Source organism: Dermochelys coriacea, chromosome 3 (genome assembly GCF_009764565.3).
Source record: "Dermochelys coriacea isolate rDerCor1 chromosome 3, rDerCor1.pri.v4, whole genome shotgun sequence".
Classification (NCBI taxonomy): Eukaryota; Metazoa; Chordata; order Testudines; family Dermochelyidae; genus Dermochelys; species Dermochelys coriacea.
The window spans coordinates 127,187,606-127,210,244 of NC_050070.1; the positions used below are offsets into that span (position 1 = coordinate 127,187,606).

At 40.6% G+C, this 22,639-nt stretch overlaps 1 protein-coding gene across 4 annotated transcripts in view; it reads right to left on the minus strand.

The window, feature by feature from the left end:
- Positions 1 to 22,639, minus strand: part of LOC119852832 — a 137,099-nt gene that overhangs the window by 15,524 nt on the left and 98,936 nt on the right. For all 4 annotated transcript variants that reach the window (XM_043511282.1, XM_038394675.2, XM_043511281.1 and 1 more), the window contains 2 exons: positions 12,669 to 12,770; positions 165 to 230 (listed from right to left, as the gene is read on the minus strand). In XM_043511282.1, coding sequence (XP_043367217.1) covers positions 165 to 230; positions 12,669 to 12,770 — 168 coding nt within the window. The remainder of the gene's footprint in view (positions 1 to 164; positions 231 to 12,668; positions 12,771 to 22,639) is intronic.

Here is a 22,639-nt window from a genome sequence, read left to right on the forward strand (position 1 = left end):
TTTGATACTTCGACACCTTGGCTCCTCTCCCAGACAGAATAATTACAAGGGCTCAAATAAACTTTTTTCTTTCTTTCTTTCTTTCTTTCTTTCTTTTTTTTTTTTTTTGGTGGGGAGGGTGGGTGATGCAGAGATGTTGTGAAGATTTGTTGAAGGAAACTCACCACCTCCTGAGTTCTGGATTGCTCTTCAGGCCTTTTCTGCAATTCAGAGAGCCAAGAAAGCAGCAGCTGTGGGAAATAATTCAACTCTCAGATTTAGCATGAAAGAGATAACCAAAGTGGAGCTCACCAAATGTGGCCCATAGCTTCACTCATCTTACACCAACAAGACCTCAAGCCTCTGCCTCAAGAAGTTCAGAAGCTGACAGTAATTTAAAGTAGCAGCAGAAAAGCCACAGTCATGTGATCCAAAATTTGGATAGCGTATCTAACTCAGCTGCTTTGTTCAGGTCTCATTCAGCTAAAGAAAACGGACAGCTAAGATTTTAAATAAGCATGGTCTACTGCTGCAACTGCATTCCTGAAAACAACTGTTAGCTTGCTCAAGTGGCGTGATCCAACATATCTGAGCAAAGCAGTTAAGAGACAGGCTGGGGATTTGAAATATCCAGCTTCAGGGCAAATATCCTGATCCCGCTCATGTACATAGGCAGAGTAACTCCACTGACTTCACCGGTGAAACATAGATCAGAATCTGACCTCAAGTACAGAAGCCTCTAACCAGACATATTTTAATTGAAATTATATAGAATGAAATAATTAGGCCAACTTGTGCCTTCGTGAATAGCCATGCAGCCACAAGCACATAAATAAGGTGAACGGGTGTAAGTAACAGAAGAATTTGGCCCACTAGCTGCAGATAGGACATTATTAACATAAGGAAAAAAACCAAAAGCATTGGTATTAATTTTTCAGTCTAACAGAATTTGTAACCTTCTTGACAGTGGTTAAACCATATGACTTGATGGCAGGAAAGTGCGATTCTATTCCTAGCTCTGCCACTGATTCAGTGTCTGGCCCTGGGCAAGCCCCTTGACCTCTCTAAGCTTCAATTTCCCCTCCTGTAAAAGGAGGAAAATAACACGCATATATCTCCTAGGTATTAGAAGCTACATTTATTAGTGTGTTCATTAGATTTCCTGATAAAGTACATTTATTTTTATCCACTGACAAACATGGTACTACTATAATTTAGCACTTTGTTTCCAAAGCAATGCAGAAATATTAATGTCTTACTATTCAGTTGCCAATTAAAAAAGCAAATCCATTAAGAAATATTAATACAGGGAAAAAACCCTTTGTTTTATGGCTCTTTGAAAGGGCCGCATTCCTAAACAAGACAGCAGCCCCTACCAGCCAGCTAGGACATGGGTCAGTAATGATGCAAAGGCAAAATGCCACCTATGTCATCAACATAATTTCCTAGGGTGCCTGGACATTCTCTGGAAGTCTCCTATGCAAATACAACCGTGCTTAGCTCATGAGATCCTGAGATCCCATGCTGCTAGGGCTGCAGACATAAATACATCAGAGAATAATAAATGTATTCTAGCTCACATTACACAAAGGCATATCCCAGATTCAAACATCACTGTTCTCTTCCTGACATCAGAACAATGAATTGTGACTTCCATCAGCAACGTCCACTGCAGCTATTACAACAGTGGCAGAGAGAGAGAGAGACAGACAGACAGACACACACAGACAGAGAGACCCACATACTCCTTTATTTCAATACAAAGCAAAGGTAGCCAGCTGGTGGAGAAAACTGAAAGGGCAACATAGCAGTCATTAAATCTCCAATCCATATTGCAACAGAAAACAATACACTGTAGAAATTCTGTGTTCTGGTGACCTCATAAATCACCTTGATCCAAAATACATATGGACTCTAGAAACCAGCCTCAAGAAAAGTATCTCCCTCTCAACATCTATTTTATTTACTAGGGATACTGCCACTTATTAGAGAATGAGATTACAGAAAATAGATCTTGTTGTTTTTTCTTTTTAACCTGTTTCTCCCCCTTACATTGAATCTTTTCTAGAGTCTTGGGGCCTGATTCTCCTCTTACATTACTGTAGCTCTGCAGACTTCAACAGTTATTCCTGACTTACAGTGCTGTGAGACTGCAATCAGGCCCTTACGTCTTGACATGTCATCAGGCTAAGACATGTTATATTATATGTAATGCACCTAAAACCATTATGACAGAGAAAAATATAGTTTCTTAGTAAAATATGTTACCTTGTATTTCTCACTACCTGATCTAAGAAATGTAATACATTGTTCTAACAACATAAGCAGCCCAGGAATTTTAAAGTTAATGTTATTTGTTCAGGGCCTCCCCCTATCCACAACATTTGCAGGTGTTGCCAATGTTTTTCATTTGAGGAGCTCCCAGAAGTCTTTGTGCCAAGCTGTCAACTCACCGATATTCGGTCAGCTTCCTCATCAGTTATGCCAGGTTTCCAGAAAGAGAGAGAAAGGCAGCCCTAAATGAAAGGTTTTAGCACTACACACAATTTCATATTATTTTATCATAGTCCTATCAGGATCCATAGTCCTATCCACAGATCCTGAAGATCATGAATCTAGGAATGTTGGGGGAGTTTTTCCCCACCAAGTATCTGGTAAAAATTGGTTCCTGACAGGACTATGATGATAAAGTATTATGAATTTGTTTGCAGTACTTGACCTTTAAGACAAAAAAAATCAACACTCCTTTATCTTTTCTTAGGGAGCTGTTTGGCCACATTTGTGTTTTGTACACCTTTCAGTTAAATCAGAGGTCCAAAGCAGGGGAAAAAACTACAGAAAGGAGCATCAAACAGACTAGGAGGAGTCCGAGTTAGTAAACCATTGAATGGCTGACAGACAAAAAAAATATGTATATGAATTAGTGTCATAGATAATATAGATAATGTCCTTCATTTGATAAATAAATGAAGTTTAATTGGAGATTATAAATATGAGTTAAAATACTCCTTTTTTCTGTTTCTGAACATCTCATGTGAAACTAAAAATGATGCTTTATGTACTAATTAGGTAAATTATTGTTGAGCTATATATTTTTTTCTTTTCCTTTCAAGCTGTCCTTTTACCTTTTTTAAAAGTTTGTCTCCTGCACTTATCTTTCATACAGGAACCCACTGAGCCAAATTCTGCTCCAGTTTATACTGGTATTTCTGAAATATTAGAGCATGATATTTTATGTATTTATTTAATTGTTAAAAAATCACTAGTTAGGGCAATAGATGCTTTCTTGGGCAGCTCTCATAACTCAAATCAGTTTCTGTAATGTAAATCCTCCAGTTTGGAATACACCATGAAGATGAATGCCTTTGCCAGATTTATCAAAACAAAGTCATCTGAAAATATATTGTGCATGTTCCTTATCTTTTTAGATGTGCCATGATGTGGCACCCTTGTTGCATATACAAAATGAATAAGCAGATATTTCGAGTTCCCTACCCTGAAAATAAATGGATGATTATTTTAACAAAGTACACATTCAAATAAACACATGGATCATTTCAAATCAAAGTTTGATAGACTTAAATACAATTAAAATAAACACACTCAATATGTTTGAGAATCTCCTCCATCTGAGAACTCACATTTGAAACAAACACCCTCCTAAACATAAAGGATCAGATTTTAAGACAGACCATTGACATCAATGTCATTATTCCAATTTACACTGTTGTAATCAAAATTAGACTCTAGCTTCTAAATATACAACCAGTCGAACACAGGTTTTAAATTTTCTCTTTATCCATCTGTTAATCACAATTAAATAAAAACTAGACAAAACAAAACCACATACACTACAAAGGCTCCAATTCAAATAAATTCAAAATTGTAGTTGCTACAGCAACTGTAATTTTTCCATGGTATCACCAAAGTATGCTCTCCAGTTACGCTAGTGCCAATCTACAATAACCACTGGAGCTACCCGGGAAATTCACTTGTGTAACGAACATCAGAATTTGCTGCAAGTTAACACCATATAAAGTAATCCAGAATTCTGCATATGCACAAGGGGGCTGAGTTATTGTTGCTGTGGGAACCATAACTATGAATTTCCTGGCTTGCATGTGATTCAAATTTCAGCTTTAACGCTGCATTAATGTAGCTTTTCACACTTGACAGGCACACACTATTTTTAGGTCTGAGATTCCCTAAATGGAATACATTGTTTCCTTGAATACTGAAACTCAAAAAAATTTAAAAAGCTTTAAAAAGAAAACACACACACACACACTTCACATTTTAACTACAGTACATTGACTAGTTCCAAGCAATTCCCCACCCACCCGTTTTTTGTTCTTGTTTTTTTACATTCAAGCTGGTGGCCAATATCTCAATGTACCTGAGACAGCTAATTTAAAAAGGAAGTGGTCAAAGTCATGCTTTTTTTGTAAACTTCAAAGGTGATCCCTCTCCTTCCTCCTCTTTACATTTTACTGTCTGGCTTTCTGCCCATCCTGCAGCTGTTAGCTAAGCCTGTGTTTCATGGCGTCAAACTTGCCTCCTCACGGTCCATAAAGTTACAGCAGGGATCGTGATATGCAGGTGTGGAAAAGGGAGAAGTGCAGGATGAGCCTGTTAATGATTTTTCTGGCACCCCATGCTGAGTTGCTGAAGAAAGAGAGCAGCTTGCAGAAGAGTGACTCTTTGTTTGCGAAGGTGTTCTGGGCCATATTACTTCTCCCACAGCAAAGGTGTTGGGTTTTTTGCTTTAGGGGCTGTTTACAGAAATGATTCACCTTTTATACAGCTTTTAAAAAAATGCTTTGAGGCTTTAATTAGACACAGGAATTCCATCACACCACTATGAAGACTTTCACTTTCCATTTAACCTCCCATTAGATGATTCAATGATCTTATTCAACGATACGCCCACACAATTGAGGCTAGTTGTTTAACAGAAGAAGGAAGACACCATCAAAATCAACTGGTGCTAGCTTATGTTACAAGCTTCAGTTGGAGTCCTAACACACATTTATAATTTGTTAATGTAGGTAGAGAATCCCAACTTTAAAAATGTTCATTTGCTGCTTTAAGCTACAGCTAATAACTAAGACTCTCATTCAGGAATTCACCTAACTTTAAGCATATGCTTAAGTGCTTTTCTGAATAGCGTCTAATAGATCTGCACATTTACAGCGAAATAATTTAAATACATTTAAGTCAAGATTTTCAGAACTAGGTGCCTAAAATTAGTCTGCTAAAGGCAAAAATTTCAGAAGGGCCTCAGGGTATGTCTACACCTATCTGAGCTGTGATTGCAGCACAGGTAAACATGCCTGAGCTAGCACAGCTAAAAGTAGAAACATAGAGGCAACAGCATGGACTTCAACCCAAGCTCTCAACACATGTATGTATCCAGAGTCCCCGGCATGCTGGTCACCCGTTGAAGCCCGTGCCGCTGCATCTCCTGTGCTACTTAGGTATGTCTACCTGTGCTGCAGTGACCTCTCAGACTGCAGAGTAGACATACCCAAGTGACTAAGGAGCCTAGGTGCCACTGAAAGCCAATGGGATGTAAGCTCAAGTCACTTGAGTGTTTTTGAAAATTCTACCCCAAAGGCTATATTTAGGTGCCTAAATAAATGGGAGCTTTGGATACACAGCACTTTTGAAATCTTTCAGTCCAATTGTTTAGGTGCCTTAGTAGCTCACATTAATAAATACAAAATCATTTAGTAAATAACTGTAGGCAAAGTGTGAGGGCTCACTGGAAGTTTAATAGGGGCTATTGGGATAAGTAGACACAGAGCACCATTTCTCTCCTACACAGTTGTCCGTATGTTGTCTCCTTAGACTATAATGTTATCCAGGCAGGGATCTGTCTACTTATAGATCTAAAAAGTAACTTTTTTTATTGATATAGCTCCCAAAATTGTGTGAAATGAGAACAGCCTACTTGGCATTGCACAAGGCACTAATAAAGACACAGGTCCTGATTCTGATCTCACTTAGGACTGATGTGCTTTATAAATCTAAAAATAAATACATGATTTTCAAGTTCCAAAATGTAGCACACATACAACTGGTAATGGAGATATCTTTCCAACACTGGAGCTTCCCCAAACAACCACATCATCAGATAGATACCCAATACAATTCTCCTGGAAATTAACTCAGTCAAAACTGACCTGCTCGCTCCAAGAAAAATTTGATTAAAAGAATGAGGGAGGGGAGTTCTGCCTTGTTAGGCTGCAACTCAGAAAAGCAGTTACATGTATGATGAAGTCAATCCTTATTCAGGACAGCATTTAAACATGTGCTTAAATTTAAGCTATTGAGGTGAACAGGATTTACGCACACTTCAAAGTAAATAGGAGGTTCAAGTGAAGTCCTGAATAGGAATGTTTTCCTCAATCAGGGCCTAAATGCGGTGATGGGAAATTTTAAAATACATACATACATTATTTGTTTGTATTACCATCTCACCTACGGACCCTACTCATTAACCAGGACCCATTGTGCTAGAAGCTGTTTAAACACAGAACAAAAAGACAGTCCCTGGCCCACAGAGCTGCATATTTTTGCCATCACCATATGGTCTTTAGTCAGAGATAGGAACACTGTCAAGCCACCAGTAAAGATATGTTTTATTGTTATGAAGGCAGAATGGATGATAGATTTGAACATATATTAATATATAACTCTGTGGGACAGAATTATTGATTGATCCCACTACAATCAATAAAAGCTTTCCATTGACTTCAGTGGGACTAGGATTTGGCCTTCATTTGAGCAACAGCAAAGGGACAGTTTCTTCCCTATCAAAGGATTTCAGCTTATCCCTTTAAATTAGAAATAAAATAAAAACGAGTGCTTGCACACAGACTCTACAATTAAAAAAAGACCACAGCTAAAGTTCCTGGTATTCAAGATTCTGCTGACCTTCCAGTCACATTGCAAGGCTTATTTGTTCTCTCAGGGACAAGTTAAAGTTATTGGGAAGTTAAATAAACAAAACAAAAAACATTTGCCCAAGCAGTTGTAGATTTTATAATATCTGTACATGACCCAAAGCACTTGATAATTTTTTTAAAAATGGAAATAAATAAATAAGATGACTCATTGAAGATCTGGGGGAACGGCTCTTGGACTCAGCAGTGATGTGCAGCTTAATCTTTTTCAATTCTTCCAAACCTGCTGCTACACCCTACCTCAATTTTTATTTTTTCTTTGTAGGATGATAGGTATAGCCCTAAAAATAAAACTGGCTTAAAAGCTACTATTACCTGTAACCCACATCATGCCAAAACAGCCACCCTGAATCACCTGACTACTACACTGCCAACCCAAATGCTTTTATTAATTTGTCAGTCATATTTAAAGTAGGGGTAACAATCGGCCAAAGCATAGTTGTGTCTCCTACCACTAACAAGTAGGGCCCTGATCCTGCAAAGACCACTGGGACTGCTCACAGTGAGTAAAGCTGACTGTATGCATAAATCCTTTGTGCCTGTCTGAGTGTCAGGAAGCACAGTGCCTACACTGCCTTGCTAATAACAATGCTGTGTTATGCTATTATTTGTTTTACAATAGTTCTAGAGGCTACAATTAGGATCGGCCCCATTGTGTAAGGTGCTGCACAACGCATAATAAAAGAGTTCCTCGGCTTAAAATCACCAGTGCCCTGTCTATGCCAGCATTCCCACCACTGCTTGTACTACTGGAGCAGCACTGCTAACAGTGAAGTGGTAGGAGATTTCTTAAAAAAGGCTAGTGTAGACACTTCAGGATCAACCCTTGAAGATCCACCATGTTTTCTGAAATGGTACTGAACACAGTTTGGTCTTGTCTATACTTGCATTAAAACCATTTACATCACCAGTTCAGCTGCACCTATTGCTGACAGCAGGCGTTAACACCAGTTATATTTCCTAGCTGGCATGAGGCTTACAATATCTAAGCATTTCAAACTGGCCATATTTAACTTCTGACAACAGAAATGTAAAGGAGAAAAAGAAAACTAAGCTATTCATCTTTGTTCATATAAGGACACATCCCTCTGTTTTGCCAGTTATGTGTTGGCCATCATTCAGTCCTCCTGCCGGGTTCTACAGTAAATCTTGTTCTTCCCAAGACTCCATAGAGATGTGCTTGTGTCTAAACTAACAAGCAAAAACTGCCTAGGTCAGGAATGGAATTTATTTTGGGCGTTGCAGTATGGGGTGGAAGAAAAGGGAGAAGAGAGAACGCAGTGAAGAAAATGTTGGCTTTATATATTCTTGCTGAGAAATATCTCAGACTGGTTTCTCAGCTATCAGAAGAGTAAAATGTGCTCACATGAGTAATTGCCTTTTCCAGTCCCCTTGACCACCAGACTCAGCTTTATTTACCCATTCTGCAGCAGTCTATAATGATCCCCCTTTTCTGTTTGATTGGCTAAATTTTAACAGCAAAGTGTGAGAAACAAAATCTACTTTTAAACCCAGCAAGTGGCAATAAACTTTGTTCCATACACACCAGCCACCTGGTTATAACCACTGGCTTCTTTTGGTCATGTCAAAAATGTTTTCCCAAACACTTGTGTTATATGCCTCATGGAAAAGTGCTACAGCATAAGCTCTTTGGGGCAGGGACTTTTTTCTTCTGAGTTTGGATAGCAACTAGTGAAGCTGGATGCTACCACAGTAAAAATAATAATAACTGAAGGTGAGACAAAGGATAGTCCAGTGGTTAGGGCATTAGTATAGGCCACAAGAGCGCTGAGTTCAGTTCCCTGCTCCACCACAGACTTCCTGTATGACCTTGGGCAGGTCACTTAGTCTTTCTGTGCTTTAGTGTCTCATCTGTAAAATGGGGGTAATAGAACTTCCCTATCCAATGTGTGTTGTGAGGACAGAGACGTTAAAGATTTTGAGGTGCTCACATAGTATGTGAATGGGGGGGGCACATAAATGTCATAATAGAGACAAACAGAAAATGAAAACTGTTCTACAGAATTCTTAAACAAACCTGTAGAATTCTATAGGGGCATATAATTCTCTATTCAATATTATAAGATGATTTTGTGGAAAGGATCTCAATTCTCAAATTCTGTGGTTTTTCAGAGTACTTTCTAAAGAATCTTATTGGTTTCACTATTAAACCAATTAATTTCACTATTAAACTCTGTAGGACTTTTTCATAGGGAGTATATTCAGATTTAATAAAAGTATCTTTGTAACTGAATATCAGATTTGAGTTCTGTCAATTCCTTGGCATTTTTCCAACACTTAAGGCATTTATTCTCATTCTATTATAAAATAGGTTGGCTAACAAAAGTTCCAACCTTGCGCCCACGTAGCACAAACAGACACAAAGGGTGGAATTGGTTTGCCACATCAGGTTCTCCAGAGCCCCAAACCCTGAGGTCTCAGTGAGTTTAAACTCATTTAAGCATGGGAGTATCTCAGGGGTTTACCAATCCATCACCACAGTATCTGAATGCTTTCCATATAAAATCAATAGCAATATTAAATAGCATATATATATATATATATATTTTTATTTATTTAAACATTTCATGATTTTTGTAATGCTTGGGGTTGGCAATAGTGTGGGACACATCATGACAGAGGGAAGAATGTCTGCAAAATAGTAGAAAAAAGAATCTTATCTGCTTCCTCATAAGAGTTCTTGTCTCCAAACACCATCCAACTACAAAGAAAAACACTTTAGATGCTTTCTGTTCCAAGGAATCTGATGGGAGGCTGGGAGTGGCTCTGCATGTAGAATTGCAAGAATAAAAGTGAAACTTCACAACACTTCAACCCCCCCATCCCCGCAATAAAAAAAAAACCCAAATCCTGTCCATAAAAATGAACTCATTCCACAGACTAGAGGGGAAAAATCAATTGTGGAGAAAAATCTGGTTTTCAGAGCAAGAGCCTTCAGAACTGAAAGTCTCCGTGGTCATCTTTGCTCAGTCAGAACGAAGGTGTCAGTCAACACAGCTGCTCAACATTTTTCTTCAAACACTTGTTTTTAAGGGGGAAAAAGAAAAGAGTCAGCTGACAAGTCTCAAAAACAGAAACCTTGCAAAAAAGATTTTCTCAAAATTTTCTGTTTTCAAAATTTTCAAACAGAAAAGTTTGTTTTCCTTTCTTCTTTTCTTTTTCTCTTTCTCTCTTTTTTCATTGCCAGCTTTGACTGATCAGAGTAGTTACCCAGTGAGATAAAAAAAAAAAATCAACACTTTTTGTTTTGGAAATATTTTTATTTTGAAATTTTAAAAATTGCTTTAGAACATTCCAATTTCAAATCTAAAAAAAACCTATTAAATTCTATGGATTTTTTTAAAAATCAGTCCATTTTGAAAACCAACGGAATTAAAACACTTTAGAAGTGTCATGATTTCTCATTCTTCCTCCATTTTTAAGTCAGCTCTGGCCAAGGGAATGGGCTAAGAACAATAAGGAAGCTCCAGATATAAAACTGGTAATATGACAGCCGCTGTAAAATCAATGGACACTAAATTGGAAATCCTAGTTGCACTGATTGGCAGAATTAAACAAATGTGCAGAAGAAATTAAAGGGACAACACAGGAGGTGGAAATTAAATCGCAAGTCCACAAAACAGTGCGCAAAGGGTACACCTATGTGTCAAAAAACCCAACTCATACCCTGCAGCAGCGAAGCTCAGAGCCCATGTCAACTGAATCAGGCTCATGAGTCTCACCATCAGGCAAAAAACAGCAGTGTAGATGTTTGGGCTCGAGCTGGAGCGCGGGCTCTGAAATCTGGTGTGTAGGGAGGGCCTCAGAGCCCCAATTTTGGCCTGAGCAGGAACATTTACACAGTTATTTTTAGTCTGTAGTGTAAGCATGAGTCAGTTGTTATGGGCTCTGAGACTCACTTCTGCAGGTTTTTTGTTTTGCTTTTGCAGTGCAGATAGACCCAAAAAGCAAGGACTTTTCAGACACACTGAGAAAATTAGATTTTCCTCCATGCTCATGATTCTCCACCCTATTTTCTCACTATCAGCCTGAATGATGCTGATCCTCTACATAAGAGTGTAGTTAAATATGTGAAAAATAAAAGCAACGAGACAGATTTCCTCTTTGGAGCTTCAGCTTCCATTCTGCTGTCATCACTTGTGAAATGTGGCTTGATTTTGCCTTTTCATAAAGGCAAAGTCCAAACTGTAATGTTGTTTGCGTTTTGTACACATCACATACTATTTTTTAAAAACGGATCTATTGGACAGCCAGTGATTATTATGAGTAGTATTTATTAGCTGTTTATGGTAATGCTAATAATTTTCCAGACATTCAAGAAGGGACTGTCACTGTTCCAAGATCACAATCTAAGGATGGAAGACAGGGTGACAAAGGGAATGGGCAAAAACAGGGATTTTAACACAAGTCAATATGATTCACTGTAACCACTGCAGCAGTAGTGGAATTTTAAATCGCTCCAAAACTGTGGACAGGGCTCTGTGGATGAATTCAGGGAAGTTGTACAATGCCACAGGGACAAAGGCAAAAAGGCATTTGTGGGATAAGCTAACAAATGGGTGAAAACACTGGCAGAGCAAGGTAAACCGAAGTCCAACAAGGAAGGATACATAAGGAGGAGAAAAGTTATGTAAAGCTTTGAAGATAGTGACAAAAATCACTTAAATCTGATGTGACAGCAGATGAGGAACCAGTGGAGGAATTTTTCCCAAGATGGTAGTGACATGATCAAATCAACACACAAGGGAGATTTTAGCAGTTGTATTTTTTATGGACTGAAGAAAGAAAATGTGTGTTATCTGGGGGACCAGAGAGGAGGGTGTTGCAGAATTCAAGGTCAGACATAACGAGAAATTTGGCTGAGAGAATGGAAAGAAAACATGAATTTCAGACACAGTCTCATCCAAACATCTGTTTATTGGAAAATAATGTATAATGCAGGACTGGAAAGAACAAACTAAGCACTACTTCTCTCCATAGGCAGAAATAATTGGTACATCTGCCTTTTTGGATCTAATTTATGTGTCTCTCCTTTTAGAGCACCTAACATGCGACATACCATATATTTAATCAGACGTCATTAGAACTGGAAAATGTCATTTGAGGGTTTGGAGGAACAGGGAAGCACCATCCTTGAATGAAACCCATCCCTATGCTAGAGCTTGCACAAAGGCTATGCACCAATGATGTTAAGTGATAGATAGGCCTTAGGCTTTCCCTCTGGACAGGGCTGGACTTCCCCCTTTGCATTTTATGCACATACAAATACTGTGCAGGTGAAGTCATAAAACTTGACTTAAATGGTTTGGAGACATCTGAATTGAAAAAACGAACAAACACCTAAAATGGTGAATTTCTGGTGATGATTCAGTAAGAATAAAAAGCATAAGAAAGACAATTGCCAGTTCTGGGGCAGGAGGGAGAGAGGCTGGAGATATACTGAACTGCAGTGTATGTTCCTTTTTACAGCAAAAGTCACAGCTCCAGAGAAAACAAAGCAACCTGCTGACCTATGAGCACAAAGGGCCACAATTTATCCCTCGTGTGACTCCACTGAAGCTAATGAACTCCTATCGGGGAGGAATTGGCCTTTATCCCAACACTTTATCCCCAACACTCAACCTTGGCTTGACGAACTAACTAGCAAGCTGAGAAATTCAACTGAAAGGATGCAACAACAGCCAGGGTTTTCTCACCTACCTTAGGAAATATTTGCTCAGTTTCTTCTTGGGCCTTCGTGTGTTTACTTGGATGATGAGCTGGAGGTTGGCAGGACACTGATCCTGGTGGAGAAGCTGAGCTCTGTAAGATAGCGAAAGCAAAGTCAAGAACAGTAGGTCTTCACAGCTAGGCACTTACTTTTCATGCCCAGTTGGTTACTTCATTGTGGATTTGTGTATTCTTCATTTCTGTGCCATTTTGAAATGTGCCTTAAAAAGAGTAGTGCTGATTTAGAGGTCTTTATTTGCTCCTTATTCAGGCAAAACCCTTTCTAGTTTGAAAGCGTCAAGAGTACTGAAAAGGACCATTCAATAGCCCTACCACGATATTTTATATTTTGGGAATCGATTCGGATTTGAGGTACACCAGCATAAAACACAGAGTAATGGCACTGATTTCAGTGGATTTGTTCTGGATTAACTCTGGGATAATGGACAGCTCAATCTGTCCTAAGTTAACACAATTAGGCTACGTCGATGCTATGAGCTTGGGGTGTATTTCCCCAGCTCGTGAACACAGTGTCGCTGCAGTAGCATGGGTAGTAGCAGCAGAAGAATGGCTGAACTATGCCAAGTAAATACCCACCTGAAACCAGTGAGTATTTACTTGGCACAACTCACTGTACCTTTGCTGCCATTATCTGTGCTACCGCAGATATGCTGCTATTTATACTCACACTAGCTCGATGAGAGCTGGATGAGTATGCACACACGAGCAATGGAATCACACCTAGCTCATAGTGTATATAGCCTTACTTAAATATACAAAAAACTACCCACTATTTAGGAAATGACACAGATTCTTTATCAGTATTTTCATTTTTGTCATAAAGGTGGACAAGTAATACATGATAATAATCGATGAAATCTGGTTCAGGAGCTAAGAGCCAGAATGAAACACCAAGATTCCTTGGACCCACATGTTCAAAGCGGAGTCTGGTCAACTCAGTCTTTCATACTTCCCAAGTGGATACATTAAGTACCATGCAATTAATGTGCAGAGAACATAAAAACTAAAATCCTATTTGTTCTGGGTGACCATTAAAGATACAAAAAAATGTCATGGTAAGAGTAGGTGTTTTTCCCCAGTGTCATTAGCTCCAATTTCCTTTACCTGTTCTGCTCATGGTTGTGCAGTTGGTTGCCACCTTCAACTCCCAAAAATAAATGAATTTTATCAGTGCTGTCTCAGATTTCCAGAACTTCTTGTTTTGGCTGAGCTCAGCCGAAACAAGAACGTTCTGGAAATCTCGGACAACATTGTTATAATTCAGCTACTTTTGAGATACAAAAGTGCATAAAAATGAGTAAGATAGCAAGAGTGAACCTCAAGCACAAAATAGATTTAGTTTGGATCAGAGAATATTGAGTTTTGTGCAAAGGTTGGAGTCAGTTTCTTATTTAATCCAAACCAGTTTGCCAACCCCTCCCTTATCTGAAATACCTTAATGTAAAGAATTAAAGGATAGGAATACAATTAATGTCAGTCAACATGGAAAATTAGGTCTTAGCAAACAAAATTGAATTCATTCTTTGAGGAGATTACAAGCTTAGTTGATAAAAGTAACTGAGTAGATGTACTTAGACTTCTGTAAGGCATTTAATTTAGCACCGCACACCATTCGGATTAAAAAACAGCACTCTACAGTATCCATACAGCACATCTTAAATGGATCAGGAACAGTCTAACTGACAGATCTCAAACAGTAGTCATCAATGGGGAAGCATAATCAAATAGAGATGTTTCTCGCGGGGTTCTACAAGGACTGGTTCTAGGTCTAATGCTAGTCAACATTTGCATTGGTGATCTAGAAGTAAATATAAAAATTACTGCTGATAACATTGCAGATAACACAAAGATTGGCAAAGTGGCGAGTAATGAGGAGAACGGGGATGTCATACACAGCAAATACAGCCAAATGCAAAGTTATGCATCTAGGAGCAAGGAATGAAGTCTGGACCTATAGAATGGGGGATTGAATCCTGGAATGCAGTGGCTCTGAAAAGAATTTAGGGGTCACAGTAAACAAACAACTCAACATGAGCTCCCAGGACAACACTGTGTCAACAAGGGCCAGTGCAATCCTTGGATGTATAAACAGGGGTGCAGTGAGTACGGAGGTTATTTTTCCTCTTTATATGGCATTGCAGAGACAGATGCTGGAATGCTGTATACAGTTCTGGTGTCCACATTTCAAAAAGGATGTTGAAAAATTGGAGAGGGTGTAGAAAAGAGCCACAAAAATTATTTCAGGATGGAAGAAAATGAAAAGTATCTTAGTGAGATACTTACAGAGCTCAATTTGTTTAGTTTATCAAAAGAAGAGCAAGAAGTCACTTGATTACAATGTATAAGGACTCTCATAGGGAGAAGATACTAGGTACTAAAAAGAAAAGGAGTACTTGTGGCACCTTAGAGACTAACAAATTTATTTGAGCATAAGCTTTCGTGAGCTACAGCTCACTTCATCGGATGCATCCGATGAAGTGAGCTGTAGCTCATGAAAGCTTATGCTCAAATAAATCTGTTAGTTTCTAAGGTGCCACAAATACTCCTTTTCTTTTTGCGAATACAGACAAACACAAATGCTACTCTGAAACTAGGTACTAAAAGGCTCTTTAATCTAGTGGAGAAAGTCATTACAAAGAACCAATGGCTGGAAGCTGAAGCCAGACAAATTCCAGCTGGAAATAAGGCACACATTATTGGCTGTGAGGGTGATTAACCATTGGAACAAACTAGCAAGGGAAGTGGTGGATTCTTCCTTTCTTGATGTCCTTAGATCAAGACCGGGTGCCTTTCTGAAGATTGGCTAAACCTAACAAAAGTTATTGGGCTCAGTACAGGGGTAACAAAGTGAAATGCAATGGCCTGTGATATAAAGGAGATCAGACTAGATGATCTACTGGTCCCTTCAGCCCTTAAACCATGATGCTATGTCTAAAGAATGAGGTACTAGGGAAAGAACACTTTATGAACTTTTAAGAGAGTCTTCTATGACAAGCAGGGTTAGGAATTATATTGTTATTAATATTGTAAAGTAAATTCACAGTGGTAGGTTCTCTGTTCGAATTCTTCAAGTCACAAGATTACTGTCCTGACTTCTATCTACAGATAAAACAACTACAAACATCCTTACTACAGCAGGCAGATTAAGCACAAGGCCAGCTGAACAAAGAGAGAGTGCAGTGTATTACTCTCCCCGACTTAGTACCAGATGTTAGCCATCTATTTTACTCCTCAAACAATAAATTGTTTTCTGTCCCCAGAAGCCCACCCCCTCATGCAAATAGAGCTGAAATGAAAGTGGGGATGTATTTACATTGACTCCAAAAGTATGTACACCCAGTAGTTCCGTGTCAAATTAATGTTTTTTATTCATGGTCAACTGTGAGATTTACATATTAAATGTGTATGTTTAGCTTGCCTATATAAAAGTTCAAGAATAGGACAATCTCCGAGTAATGATCATTTTTATAGCCATAGTTTATTATATATAATGGTTTTGCTTTAACTTCATTCCAGTGAGAAAACATTCCTGCCAATATGTAAAATGTGGATGATTTGAATCAAGAGCATCAATGCCATTTTAAGAGGTTCAACACTACCTAAATGGAGATTATGATGCCACAAACACCTTGCCTAGAAGGCGGGGGAGTTAAGTATCTCATTTTGTTTTACATACAAATATATTTCCATAAATTTGTTCACAAGAGAGAGAGAGACTCTTCACGGATGACAGGAAACCTGACAGACCACTCAACTAGCTGAAGAGGAAAGTCAAAACGGGCTGAAAATCACTGAAAATTCCCTGAAATCACTATTAAAGACTCATACTTTTTAGAGTAATACAGGAAAACAATTAGCATGATATGTTTAATTGAGAGAGAAGCTGCTCTAAAACCAAACTATTTTAAGGGCCACATCAAAGTAACTATTACATTTCACAGGGCTCAATCCTACAACCAACAAGTCAGGCCAGTGGTTGGCTAGTTCTTTGTTGCTCTTCACCTTGTACAGTAATTCAAAACAGTGCAAAGTGAGTGCAAAGCAAGTATGCTTCGCACTGGTGTAAATAACTGCACAAGATGCAGGGAATCGTAGATTCTATGCCACAGATCTTCCATCGATTAAAATCATCATCAGACAAGAAGAGAATGCTGCTTGCGTGTGCAAGTGGGTAGTGAGATTCCTCCACCTTGCAGAGAAGATGCCTACAGAAGTGTGAAAACTTTAAAAAGGAAGGTTTCAGAGTAGCAGTCGTGTTAGTCTGTTAGTCGTGTTAGTCGCAAAAAGAAGGTTTCAGAGTAGCAGCCGTGTTAGTCTGTTAGTCGTGTTAGCCGTGTTAGTCGCAAAAAGAAAAGGAGTACTTGTGGCAACTTAGAGACTAACAAGTTTATTTGAGCATAAGCTTTCGTGAGCTACAGCTCACTTCTTTGGATGCATCCGATGAAGTGAGCTGTAGCTCACGAAAACTTATGCTCAAATAAATTTGTTAGTCTCTAAGTTGCCACAAGTACTCCTTTTCTTTTTTTAAAAAGGAAGAAAGCTGAAAACAAACGAAAAGAAAGTTGAATTTATAAGAGAAGAGAAAAGAGGTGGCCAATAATAAACAGGAAAACAGATTGAACAATGCAGCAATCATACTGTTTAGTCTTCTGGAAAAGAGCAGCCTGGATGAGGTTGGATTTTTATGTTACCTGCTGCATAGTCCTGTGAGTAAACGCAGCTTCTTGCTTTTTGCTTAGGGTCTCTTTCAGGAGAGATTTTTGCACTCAGCAGCCAAAGTGTGTCAGCACTGGAGTGAGCAGTGTTATCGGGTGTTAGCTGCAGCACTCTGATACGTCCTTGAGAACTAGCACATCATTAGTGATACCTTCACAACTGAATGTGTGGGTCTTAGGTCATATGCCAGACAAAGCCAAGGATACCTTTTAGAAAAAGCAATTTCTTATTCTAGTCTTTTACATGCCCCTTTTGCATTTAATGTCAGCTTTATTGCTGAGATAATCAATGATCAAGATACTCTGTTACAATGCTGTTTGGCAAAGGCGTACAGTAGAAGTCCCTGTTCATTTGAACAAATGTTGATCAAATGATATGGGTCAATACACTGAAAGTATATTGGAAAGTGGAATCCATTTTGCAGTGTATCTATAAGGTCCTCAGTTACAAGGCCTGAGTCGCTGTTAGGGCTTGTCTGCACTGAGTCACAGTGCAGACTGTGGGGATGTGACTATAGTCCTGTTTCAGAGAGGATTACGTTAATGTGAACTAGATACCTTTTAGTTCATGCCAGCAGTGTCCACACAGAGCACTGAGAGCCCAACTGTTTGGTGCTCTCTGCAGTTAACATCCTGTAGTCCTCACCATGGGACAGTATAGACAGGCTTAGTCTGCACTTTCTGCAGTTATTTCCATCGTTCTGATTTAGTACCAGCTTACATCCCTTTGCATTCACTTTTTACCAGTGCAAATGACAACACAAGGTTCAGGGAGACAAAGAAACAGCCCTAACACACACACACACACACACACACACACGGTTCCCTTGCAGAACAAAAAGGCATGTAAATTATAGGTGACTGCAGTATATGTAGCACTTGTTTTAAATATTAGACTTATGTGAGATTATATATTGACTCATATATGCACTAATATTAAAAAGTGACCTCTTTTGTATGTTATACTCCACCCACATATGTAACATTTATAAAAATAAATCATATGGTCTATGTTTACAAAACACGTGTCTTTTCCACATAGTCTGTATTATAGTTAACACATACTTTTATAATGGTTCTTACATTCCCAAAATTCCCTTCTCAGATCCGCTCTCAGAGTTTCCTGCAGAGCTGAGAAATGCTCTTTGACACATATGAGGCAGAATGTTATCACCAGGCAGCCAGTTTCAGATGGAACAGTGAGAGTTCACACTAGTAAAAGACTTGTCAACACAAATCATTGTAATTCTTCTAGATCCCTTTCTAGCTTCTGCTGGTTGAGTACCTGTCCCAGTTAAACAGCCTTGAAGATGCTGCAGACTGCTACTAAACTGAGGCCTGGTCTACACTACGGGGTTAGGTTGAATTTAGCCACATTAGGTCGATTTTAAAATAAATGTGTCCACACAACCAACCCCGTTCCATCGACTTAAAGGGCTCTTAAAATCGACTACTGTACTCCTCCCTGGCGAGGGGAGTAGCACTAAAATCGACCTTGCTGGGTTGGATTTGGGGTAGCGCAGACGCAAATCGACTGTATTGGCCTCCAGGAGCTATCCCAGAGTGCTCCATTGTGACCGCTCTGTACAGCACTTTGAACTCCGATGAACTAGCCAGGTACACAGGAGAAGCCCCGGAACCTTTGAATTTCATTTCCTGTTTGGTCAGTGTGGCAAACTCAGCAGCACAGGTGACCATGCAGTCCCCCCAGAATCGCAAACGAGCTCCAGCATGGACCGAAAGGGAGACACTGGATCTGATTGCTGTATGGGGAGAAGAATCTGTGCAGGCTGAACTCTGATCAAAAAGAAGAAATGCAAATATATTTGCCAAAATCTCACAGGGCATGTTGGAGAGAGCTACAACAGGGACACACAGCAGTGCCACGTGAAAGTTAAGGAGCTGAGGCAAGCCTACCAAAAGACAAAGGAGGCAAACAGGCGCTCTGGGTCAGAGCCCCATACATGCCGCTTGTATCATCAGCTGTATGGCATTCTAGGAGGGGACCCTACCACTACCCTACTACTGTCCGTGGACACCTGCAAGACGGGAGTCTCATGCAACAGAGAGGAGGATTTTGTGGATGAGAAAGAGGAGGAGAATGTGCAGCAGGCAAACAGTGAATCCATTCTCCCCAGCAGCCAGGACCTTTTCATCACCCTGGACCCAATGCCCTCCGAAGGCGGGATCCCCGACCCTGAAGCTGGAGAAGGCACTTCTGGTGAGTGCACATTTGTAACTACAGTACAGGGTTTAAAAGCAATAATGTTTAATGTTTGATTTGCCCTGAAGAATTGGGATGCATTCGTGGCCAGTACAGCTACTGGAAGAAAGTCTGTTCACATGTCTGGGGATGGAGCGGGAATCCTCCAGGGACATCTCCATGAAGCTCTCCTGGACGTACTCTGAAAGTATTCTGGAATCATTGCAGCACAAAGCATGGTAGCGAATGGTCCTGGATTTTGGTTGCATTCAAGCAACATTCAGCCCCTCCTTTTAAATGTGAAACCCAACCCATTGCTTGCTATGGGAAAGGATGGTGCTGCAGTTTGAAACCATTCTCACATGTTATGCGTAAGAAGTCAACCCCGCTTACCCTTTGCCTTACCATGGCTGCATGGAAACCGAATTCTGTTGTCCAGCCGTGTGTGATGTGTCACCATACCGGCAGGCACTCAATATAAAAGGCAAAATGCGACCTGGTACCTAAAGCACATGTGCTGTCTGCTGTGAATTGCTTGATTCACTATGAAAGAGTCTCCCTTTTGTTCTCAGAAACGTATCATCTTAAATTTTACTCTCCCTTTTTATCTCCCCCCAAGTGCAAATGTTTCTAGGCTCCCCTTATCATCTCCATCCCTGAGATTATCGCAGATTAGAAGGTGAAAAAAACGCATTCGCGATGACATGTTTTCCGAGATCATGCAGTCCTCCCGCACTGATAGGTCACAGCTGAATGCATGGAGGCATTCAGTGTTAGAGGCTAGGAAAGCATTAAGTGAGCGCAAAGAGCAGAGCGGGGCAGGAGACGATGCTAAGGCTAATGGGGAAGTAAACGGACATGATGAAGCATCTGTTGGAGCTGCAGGAAAACTAACATGAGCAGCCCCCCGCTGCATCCACTGTACAACCGCCTGACCTCCTCCCCAAGTTTCATATCCGCCTCACTCAGATGTCCAAGAACATGGCGGCGGGGGGAGGAGGGAAGGCTCTGGGCACCCAGCCACTCCAGAGGATGGTCCAAGCAACAGGAAGTCTGTCATTCAAACAGTTTGATTTGTAGTGTGGCTACAATAAGCAAAGTGGCCTTGTCCTTCCCTCCTCCCCACCCCACCTTGGCTACCTTGTCAGTTATCTCTCTTTTTTTTTTAAATTAATAAAGAAAGAATGCATGGTTTCAAAACAATAGTTACTTTATTTCGAAGGTGGGAGGGTGGTTGGCTTACAGGGCATTAAAATCAACAAAGGGGGTGGGTTTGCATAAAGGAGAAATACACACAACTGTCACACCGAAGCCTGGCCAGTCATGAAACTGGTTTTCAAAGCCTATCTGATGCACAGCATGCCTTGCTGTCCTCTTCTAATTGCCCTGGTGTCTGGCTGCTCAAAATCGGATGCCAGGTGATTTGCCTCAACCTCCCACCCCACCATAAATATCTCCCCCTTACTCTCACAGCTATTATGGAGCACACAGCAAGCAGCAATAACAATGGGAATGTTGGTTGTGCTGAGGTCTGACCTAGTCAGCAAACAGTGCCAGCGAGCTTTTAAATGTCCAAAGGCACATTCTACCACCGTTCTGCACTTGCTCAGCCTATAGTTGAACTGTTCCTTACTACTGTCCAGGCTGCCTGTGTACGGCTTTATGAGCCATGGAGCAGCCAGGTCCCCAAGGATAACTACTGGCATTTCAACATCCACAGTGGTAATTTTCTGGTCTGTGAAGTAAGTCCCTTCTTGCAGCTGCTCGTACAGCCCGGAGTTCCTAAAGATGCGAGCGTCATGCACCTTTCCTGGCCATCCCACGTTGATGTTGGTGAAACATCCCTTGTGATCCACCAGTGCTTGCAGCACCATTGAGAAGTATCCCTTGCGGTTTACATACTGGTTGCCAAGGTGGGGATATGGGTTTTGTCTATCGCCCCACCACAGTTAGGGAAACCCATTGCAGGAAAGCCATCCATTATGACCTGCACATTTCCCAGAGTCACTACCCTTGATAACAGAACATCAATGATTGCATTGGCTACTTGGATCACAGCAGCCCCCACAGTAGATTTGCCCATTCCAAATTGATTCCCGACTGACCGGTAGCAGTCAGGCATAGCAAACTTCCACAGGACTAATGCCACTCGCTTCTCAACTGCCAGGGCAACTCTCATCTTCGTATTCCTGCACTTCAGGGCAGGGCAAAGCAACTCACAAAGTTCCAGGAAAGTGGCCTTACGCATGCAAAAGTTTCGCAGCCACTGTGAATCATCCCATACCTGCAACACTATGTGGTCCCACCAGTCTGTGCTTGTTTGCCAGGCCCAGAATCGGCGTTCCACTGTATCAACCAGCCCCACTGCCACCATGAATGAGCCCCACTGCCACCACGATGTCCCAATTGGACACAGACATTCCTGAAAGCATGGGCCATGGCATGTCCTCATCAAAATCGTCCTCATGCTGGTGTCTCTTAGCCTGGTTCTGCATATACTCCAGGATAATGCGCGAGGTGTTTACAATGCTCACAACAGCAACGGTGAGCTGAGCGGGCTCCATGCTTGCCGTGGTATGGCGTCTGCAGGAGAGCAGAGTTGCAGCGAAAGTGGTGGATGATGACGGATGCCATGAGAATAGATATTTATACAGAATGACGAGAGGACCTGCGAGGTGGATTCATGGCACCAGGAGAGCAGAGTTGCAGCAGAAGTAGCGGATGATAACAGTTAGCAGTCGTATTGCACCGTCTGCTGACAGCAGCACCCAGAACACAACAGCAGCGGTAACAGTGAGCTGAGCGGGCTCCATGCTTGCCGTGGTATGGTGTCTGCACAGAAAAAAGGCGCGAAACGATTGTCTGCTGTTGTTTTCACAGAGGGCGGGGCGACTGACGACATATACCCAAAACCATCCGCAACAATGTTTTTGCCCCATCAGGTATTGGGAGCTTAACCCAGAATTCCAATGGGTGGCGGAAACTGCGGGAACTATGGGATAGCTACCCACAGTGCACTGCTC